The sequence below is a fragment of the Symphodus melops genome, assembly GCF_947650265.1.
Source record: "Symphodus melops genome assembly, chromosome: 4".
Taxonomy (NCBI): domain Eukaryota; kingdom Metazoa; phylum Chordata; class Actinopteri; order Labriformes; family Labridae; genus Symphodus; species Symphodus melops.
This window is the reverse complement of record NC_136694.1, coordinates 216,879-226,346: the sequence shown is the minus strand read 5'-3', so window position 1 is coordinate 226,346 and position 9,468 is coordinate 216,879. Positions and strand designations below refer to the sequence as shown.

The following is a 9,468-nucleotide window of genomic DNA, read 5'->3' as shown; positions in this document are numbered from 1 at the left end:
GGTCCGTTTAGTGACCCTAACACCCCCCCCCCCCCCCCCCCCCCCTGAAGTCACCCAGAGGATCCAGATCATAGCGCAGCCAACATGTGGTTTGAGTTAGCATCTCTGAAACAAGCCCTCCTTATGGGGGGGGGGGGTTCTGCGTTGTCCCACTGCTCGCCGCGCGGCATGTTGCAGGGTTTAATTGTGTGTGCATGCACGCAAAGCTAATTGTGTTTCAGTGTGAAGACGTCCTGTTCAGTCTGTAATAGTTTCAATGACACGGCAGTCAGTAAGGGAAGTTAAAATAGTCAGCACATTGCGTCCCCACAGAGGGAACACAAATAGAACATCAAGTACTACTACATTAAATCATTTTAAAGTGAATATCCACAACTTGGACTTTAAATAGCCAAACATGTTACAGTTCTCAAATGCACGACACAGAAACAGAGCAATAAGTAGTAACAATCATTTAATTGAACAAGGGGTAGTGACACTGGTGAACAAGATGAGCGAGAGGCCAAGCTCATAAGTGAGCGGTGCAACAACAATCCATGTGACGATCCCAAAAACCCGATTCCAGCACGAGTGAGGTGAATCCAAAAGTGACAAACAGGAAACAAGCAGACGACAGGATACAGGGGGGAGATAAGTCTTGACGAGGAGCTGACGAGGGGAAAAACACGGAGAGGGTAAGTACGAGGAGACCACAGAGAACATCAAAATACAAAATACTGAGGAGCCTGATTTGGAGGTACGATACCACGAGGTGAAGACAATAATCTGGCGCTGGCTGCATGGAGAGAGCCGGCTTAAATACTGGAGCTGATGAGATGATCCACACCTGTGTGAGCACCTGCAACCACTCTAATCAAGGGGGGAAGGGAGAAGTCCTGCTGGCATCTCCAGTCCTGCTAGCATCTCCAGTCCTGCTAGCATCTCCAGTCCTGCTGGCCTCTCCAGTCCTGCTAGCATCTCCAGCCCTGCTAGCATCTCCAGCCCTGCTAGCATCACCAGTCCTGCTAGCATCACCAGTCCTGCTAACATCTCCAGCCCTGCTAGCATCTCCAGTCCCGCTAGCATCTCCAGTCCTGCTAGCATCTCCAGTCCTGCTAACATCATCAACATGCAAGGAAACAATCCAAGGATGTCAATGCTGGAAACAGTCTTCCATCGAAGTACTTGATTCATCAACTTGGGGGAGGACCTGGCCCCAGTAGACAACAGCAGTGTCCACGAGCTGTAATCCATCCTGCACAACAACACACTGTCTCTGTCCTTCATACACACAGGTAACAACCTTTCCACAGGGCATGTCAATGTGTCTCTGCGAGAGTAACACCTCCAGTCTCAGTCTCGTGCAAACAGATCACATGTACCCTACACATCTGGGGCTTTACTCAGGGACATTTTGAAAGGAAAAATACATTTTCATCAAACTATGATGCCAATAGGCAGCATCTTCACGCTCTGATAGAACAGTCTGTGTCAGAGGACCTCCAGCCTTTCTTTGTCCTCTCTGCCAGACAGAGAGAAAGAGCTGAGCTGCTGATAAGACAAGCCCCCACCTTCACTCTCTCTCTCCTCTCAGAGCGAGCAGAAAAAACTTAAAGGAGACATCCGACTGAATTACAACCTCAGTTCAGTTTACAATACAGCAGAAAATGAGTAATAAACACGTGATCAAAACAGAGATGTATGGCACAGCGCCCTGTTTGCAAAACCTAGCCGGCAAGCTTCTACAGCAGTCCTGATGACCACTGCAGCCAGCTACTGGGGGTTCTAGCCCAGTCCCACAAACAGTTTGAATACACGTCCAGGCCTCCCTTAACATCGAGACCTAGTTTACAATAAAAACTTCTTAACACAGTGAGACCTAATCTGGTCTCCTGCTAGCATCTCCAACTCGCAACCCTGCTAGCAGGAGTTGCAATCTATACAAAGACTACATTTCATATGCTACAGTTCTGTTTTGTTGTTTTTAAGTTTTTTAAAACAAAACAGAAGCAGAGGAAGGGTGATCAGAAGAAGTGGATAAAGGACAGTGACGCGACACACGTTCAAACAGGAGGCAGAGTGTGGAGGAGTGAGAAATTTTGTAAGAGGAGAGAGAGGGGGAATAAAACAGATCTGCATGTTCAGTTTGCTCCCAACCTGTCGCCTCGAGACGATGTTTCACCATGGGTCCCAACGCCTGGGGGTTGTCTTGGTTACGGATCATGAGGGTGACATTGGGAGTGGAGGAAAAACCAAGCTTGAAAAGGTCAACAGTTGCTCTGGCAGCACGACAGCGGCAGCCACATCTTCCGGACCAACAAAGGTTTGCGTTACCAGCCGTGGCCAAAAAGTCAAAGTCATATTGAGAATCAGGGTGCAATTAAGGGTGACGTGGAGAATGTCTTTATGTGGCTTGTAAACATGCAAGGAAACAATCCAAGGATGTCAATGCTGGAAACAGTCTTCCATCGAAGTACTAATCTGGTCTCGCTGGGTTACCCTTCAAACAGTCTTCACTGTTTTTACTGGTAGGACACCAAATCCTTTACCAACGGCCGGAACACTGAGTTCCTTGTTATTCAATTCTTTTCAGAACACCAAGTTCTGATAGGACACCCAGTCCTCCTTGTTTTTCTATTCCTCTCAGAGGCCCTCTCAATCCCAAATCCAGATCACGTCGGGGTCACCAAGTTGTTCTGTCGTTTTTAAGTCACCTTGTTGGTTTTTCTCAGAGAAGGAGGAGAAGACAGCCAGGGTCCAATGTGAACAAACCAGAAGGTTTAATGAAGCAAGGAAATACAATGCACATACCAAGGGTTCTTCTCAGCTGAGAGGTCCACCTCGCTGACACACAGATCAGCCAACAATCAGAGAATGGACCTCGAATGTTAGAAGATGATATAGTTATCATCCTCTGCTGTGTCAGCAGAAGTTTGAGCAGGAATGGTGTGATGTTCAGGTTCTGGTAAAGAAGGTGTCGTTGACATTCAGTACACAGTCAGTTCAGTGCTGCAGAGTGAGGACATTGAAAGCAGAACTACATTTGCCTCAGTGAAAAGTTTCATCAGTACAGTGATGTGATAAATGGTTTTATAGTCGTTATATCAAAGTCAGTTTCTGAATGAATGACTTGTGTTGAAAGTTTATTTTACTAAATGTTGTGTAATGACATTAGTGGGATGTTATGGACTTCCATCTGCATCAATATATCCATTGTCCTCATAATCGGAGCGAATCAAACACGATGAGCTGGTTTTCAGAGGAGATCTGAACTGAGACTTTTCCGGTCTCTAATCCTTTTAATTGTTCTTCACAAACTGTTTTCTCAGATACAAAGGCACGGCTGTGTTTGCTATGAACATCAGTGATCACAGTGTAATTGCTGGTGCCAGGACGGAGCAGTTCTTTTATCCGTTATGGACGATGGTGATATCTTACACATGCATGCAAACTCATCATCTCTGAAGTTGCTGTGATCCTGTGTACCATGCAGCGTTACTGCGTCTGAACACACCTTCGCAAGTTGTACGAGAAAGTCGGTCCGTCTTCCTGATACACCCGGAGAAACTTTTTTCTTTGTAAGGCACAAACTGCCTCCTGATCTGTATTCTCTGCTGGTTCCTCTGACCTGCACCATGTTCATGGTGGAAGCTACAGGGACACCTGGTCATCAATGTAAGGACCATCTGACCACAGTGTGCACGTCTGGTTGCTGAGATCTGACTTGTTGACTGTTTCATTGATGCTTTGTGATTTGTTTTATTGAGTCTTGTATTTTATTTTGAAGGTGAAACTTATGTCTGTGCCTTCTTGGCCAGGACTCCCCTGGAAAAGAGATTTTTTTATCTCTGTGGGAATATCCCTGGTAAAATAAAGGGTCGTAGCCCTGCTTGTTTCTTCTCCTCCATCTGAACCAACTTGTGCGTCTCGGCTGGCTGTTCGGCGCAGCGGCCAGGTGGAGGTTTTGGCTTTCGTCAAAGTTTATCATCGTCTCAGAGACTGGAGCAGGAAACCAAGCAGCTCCTTCCAGCTCTTTTCTCCTCTCCCCATGATTTGATTAACTCCTCTACATTTCCTCCCTTCTTCTCCCATGTTCGTCCAAATTCACAGAAAAGCCCCTGAGTTTGGATCAGCAGCCTCTGTGGTTGTTATCTGTGATCTTTGTTCTGATTGGACAGAGCCATGCTTGCTGAGTGTGAAGCAGAATTAAAGCAGACTAAATATAAAGACACTTGAGTAACTTTAATAAGGCATTAAAAAAGAGTAATGGCTCGGTCAGCGTGCATGAAGCATGATGAACATGATAAAGACGAGATAACATCAGCAGGTGACAGGAAACAGTCAAACATGACGCTGCTGAAACTTCACTCTCAGTCATCACTTATGAAAATGAGGTTACTTCACCACATTTAAAGGTCACACACACACACACACACACACACACACACACACAGGGTGTGGTTTGAGATGTTTTAGTTTGAACTCATGGAAGGTGAAGATGTGTGTGAATAAATGAGCTCGTGGTGACTTCCTGGTGAGCGGTGTCTGATGTGAACGTGACCTCAGCACAGAGGAGGATGCACCTGCAGCATTCAGCACACTTACACAAAGTACACACTTACAATGACACATGCACGCACACATGTACCAAACACACACACACACACACACACACACACTCAGACAGGTGGTTTTTCAAAGGTTCGAGACAAAGAGAACGATTGGCTATAAAGAGACTTGTCTTTTTGACTCCTTGTTGCTCTGAACATTAAATTCCCCTTTTGGGAACTTTAGTCTCTGAGATTTAAACTTTCAGGCACGTGGTTTTAAACTTTTCATATCTTATTTTTAACTTTTATTTTTCCTTTTATCATTTCTTACTTTACTGATTTGTATTGGAGTTTTAAAAGACATTTTTTTTAAATACATTTCATAAAAATCTTCTGAAATCATCTTCTTGAGCCTGGGAGGTAAAAATGGAGGTCAGACACAGCTCATTTACATATTTAAAGCTACAGACACAGAAACAGCCTGTTCTGAAATAGAGGGGTTTATAGGCCCACGCAGATAACTCCACAGAGAGAGGCTCCTGTCAGACGGGGATTCAAACCAGCAACCTCCTCGCTGTGAGGGGACAGAGGTTGCTACTCAGACATCTTACAGCTATTGAAGTCGCCCCCTGCTGGCAATTAAAAAGAAGGCATCTTTGAGGAGCTTCTTGATGGTTTCACTTTTTAATCTAACGGTTATTTCACTCCTTGCATGAAGTCTATCTGTAAAAAAGAGAATAAATAATGAAATCCTCATAAACTAAACTTACAAGTATTAAAGTGTTTTACATTGAGCCCAAGTTATCGGACGCGATCCTCACCAGGCCCGGCTGTGCCTCCTCTCTGAACCATCAAACAGCCTCTCTGCTCGCTGGAGGTCCCAGTGGGATCGGTGTGTTTGTTGGTGCAGCGGTATATTTATCAACTCCCTGTGCTTCTCAGTAGCACTGATATCCTGAAGACGTGGAGTCCCAGATGGATTATTTATTTATCAGGGGGTTAAAGGTCACAGTATGGCAGTGCAAGCTGGCACCGGGTGATATTCCCAGAGATGGAGAGACCTGCTACTTTATACCAAAACCTCTGACATGTTTGATCTGATGAACTTTCTGCACTGAGAAAACAGAATTTAAATGCTGAGCTTCTGGAAAAACCCCAAAAGAGTCAAACGTTGGTAGCGGATATCTGTATTTATCTCTATTTGTTTATATCGGGTTCTGAGCAAAGATCCAAAAATCTAACATTCAGTAGCTGGAAATGTTCTTTATAAGGATCCTGACTCCATGCACGAGCTACCACAAACATCAGGGAATGACAAACACTGAACGGGCTAACATGCCTGGTGTCGTTAGCATAACCAGCACAAAAAAGTGCTAACTCATAAACAAAACAAGAAATTTGCTGACTTAGCAGCTATGGCTGGTTGGACGGTCTGTTCGTCAGAGAGACACATTTACTACTCTGATATTTACAGGAACAAATCTCCAAAAGGTTAAAGGTCAGTGACTGAATTAGCTTAGTTCTCCTAGCTGAAAGCTACAAGCTCCCATCTGTCACTCAAAGAGGCCACGCCCTTAATTGTTGTCTCTACCGCTTTAAGCCTTGATGTAGTTTAAATCCAGTCAGGATATTAACACAGCCATAGTGCTGTTGTGACCCAGCGTTTATTTTCTGTGAAGTCCGACATTTCAACATGCGGCGCTATTGGGACTGACTCACTTTTGGAGCCAACCTCAAGTGGCCAATAATGGTACTGCAGGTTTGGGGTATTTTTGTGTTGGCATCATTTTTTAAGATTGGAGGTTTTGATGACTCAGCCGAAGAAGCATCATGAGTGTTAAAATATCCGAGTCTGATAAACAAGATTAACCACGTCTGTGTCCCTTTCTTTCTTTTTACTGACGTCCACAGCTGGAGAACGTCATTCAGAGGAACATGAAGCCAGGCGTCCCAAACATAGCGCCACACGTCGTCCACAATCAAACGGCCACCATGCTGGAGATCGGAACGAACCTGCTCACGCACACGGCCGAGCAAACGCGCAAACTCAACATGGTGGAGGCGAAGGTACGCTCGCTCACGTCGATGCTTCGCCACAGATTCACTGATCCTGTAATCAGCTCGTGTCCTCCTCCAGGTGCTGAACCACACGTCTCGGATTGAGATCCAGCTGCTGGAGAACTCTCTGTCCACGACCAAGCTGGAGAAGGAGCTGCTGCTGCAGACCACCGAGATCAGTCGGCTACAAGACAAGAACAGGTAGAGCAGGACTTCATGATCTGTCTCAGCAGGTTCAGAGATGTACAGAAGGCTTTAAGAACACAAACTAGATCAGGGGTCTCCAACCTTTGAGAGGATGAGAGCTACTCTCAAAAAATAAAACAAGTTGCGAGCTACTTCCTCTTATTTGATTTTATTCTGCAGTGTGTGTGAGCACATGAGATTTCTGATGGAGCCCCCTGCTGTCGATCTTCAGCAGAGGTCCATTCGAATCCACAGGTCAGCAGATCCTGACTTTCTAAACACAGATGGAGTGGTAAACGGACCTGAGGTCAGCAGGTCACACCTCCACGTTCTCACACTGATGGTGAAATGATCGACTCGCCCACCTGAGGCCTCGCCGCGCTCCTATCTGCTGTTTGATGGGGAGCGTTTGGCCTCTGCAGCCAGTCCGAAGTGGACTCTGAAGGTCTCTCAACACCGGCCTCATTCTTCAACTCTGGAGCTGATGGCTTGTATTTATGAAAATGTCACAACTGCAAGATAAAGATGTAAAACGCAGCGTTTGAATGGAGGCTTCAGGAATCCAACATGTCGGAGTATCAACACATTAAACAGCAGATCGACTCGAACGCGGTTCTGTGCAGAGAGACGTCGTGAACAGTTGTTGATTTACCCCCCCCCCCCCCCCCCCCCTTCCTCCTCTGACCCAGATACAAGTGCACAAAAAAATACACAAACCTTATCAGCCATTTCACAACTGCACAGAGAGAACATGTGAAACACGAGCGGGTCATTAGAGATGATGGAAACGCGTCCACACAGAGGTCGCTCACAGAGGTCGCTCACAGACATGCCAATATTTGGAATCACAATATTTTCACTCTTTTTTCCTTCCTGCAGAGGTGAACGAGGACCGTCTCTGCAAACATGCAGAGTCATTATTGTTCTGTGTTTATAGTGTGACACACACACACACACACACACACACGGAGGCTGACAGAGTGTGTGTCGTGCACAGTGAGTGTGTGTCAGCAGCTGGAGGTGATTACAGAACGAGCAGTCGGTGTGTTAACATGTTCGACACTTTGACACCGTGTGTGTTATAACGATAAACCCTCTTTTTTTAAAACTGCATCCAACAGTAGAAGACTTCTGTCTCCTCACAGCGAGGAGGTTGCTGGTTTGAATCCCCGTCTGACAGGAGCCTCTCTGTGTGCAGTCTGCATGTTCTCCCCGTGCATGCGTGGGTTCTCTCCGGCTTCCTCACATGCTCACACACAAACACACACACACACACACACACACACACACACACACACTGCATGTTACAGAGTGATGGAGGACCTGGTCTGGTTCTGGGACGGGACACCTTTGAGTACTCCAGCTGCACCTGGAGGACTCAAAGGTGTCCCGTCCCTCCAACGGGATCTGGATCACATGCTCGAACCGCACCAGCTGACTCCTTATTGACAGTCAGGATCTAGTCCTGGTCCCACATCCCAACACACACCCACTACAGGGTACAAGCATGTCCTGAGATAAGATCCAGAGGCCCCCATACCGGAGACCCCAGCACCCCAAACTGACCCCGTGACAGTGAACGGGCAGCGTGCAACAGAACCAGCTCAGAGCTTGAGATCCACATGACCCCCCACTCCGGCAAATCCCCTGAACACCCAAACACTAGAAGAGCCCAATCATGAGCCAGAAGCAGACACCAGTGTCCAATCAGAATTCAGCGCCTTTAGAAACTAAAATCCACAAACTTCAGTGTTTAAATTATTGACTGAAAAAGATTACAGGTCGTGAGATGTTCTATTGACCTCAAACTGTTGGACTGTATTTCAGTCTTTCACCTAATTAAAATAATGAAAACAAATTGGAGGTCTTGAACTCTAAAGTCTGACTGTCCGTCGCCTCCTGCAGCCGTCTTCTCTCTGCGCTCACAAACACCAGCGTGGAGCCGGATCACACCCTGCTGACCTCCGTGTGGCCTGCCGTCTATTTTCAGCTGCTCTGCTGGTTCAGCTGCTCCGATAACGACGGCTGGAGTCCAGTCTGCAGAAAGAATGATGGTCGGGGTCTTCATCTGTATTTACACGAGGGAGTGACTCCCAGCCTCCGGCCCGTTACCGACAGATTTGTAGTCCGGTTGGTTTGGATTAGCGCTCTCCCTCGTACCTGTCAAACAGTCAGATTTTAATACCACACATTCCTGAGGTCTCTGTGTGTTTGAGAAGCAGCTCTCCACCAGCCTCAACAAACCCATGAGGGTCCAACCGCTGCTCAGAGGACTGGCTCTCTGCTGTACTATTACACACCAGCTTGTTTTTTTAAGATCAGTGATTTGTAGAGAAGGCGCCTGACACCAGGGACGAGGAAAGAAGAATATTCCACCAATCAGTAAAAGCTGAAGGGTAAAAACAGATGAAGGAAAGAGAGATCTAACATGCAGACAATAGACTGGTATAGTAATGACGTATCTTTGTAGGCCAACCTGAAAAAATGGCGCCGGTGGTTCCTATGTAAATCTGTCTCTGGGATTTTTGCATTGGATTTTGGATCATTGCAGAAAATAATCTGTGTGTCAAACACACGTTTCTGATGCTGTTTAGTTCAGCTGATAATCTTTACAGATGAACATCATTTATATGAAGTCTGAAGGGTTAATGCAGCCCAGAGAAGTAAAAAAGCTAACGTTATGCTACAAGCTAAC

The 9,468-nt window shown here is 46.2% G+C and overlaps 1 protein-coding gene across 1 annotated transcript in view; it reads left to right on the top strand.

The window, feature by feature from the left end:
- The window catches only part of angpt4 (angiopoietin 4), a 21,755-nt gene that overhangs the window by 3,348 nt on the left and 8,939 nt on the right, over window positions 1-9,468 (top strand). The window contains exons 2-3 of the mRNA XM_079341175.1: window positions 6,441-6,596; window positions 6,667-6,788. Coding sequence (XP_079197301.1) covers window positions 6,441-6,596; window positions 6,667-6,788 — 278 coding nt within the window. The remainder of the gene's footprint in view (window positions 1-6,440; window positions 6,597-6,666; window positions 6,789-9,468) is intronic.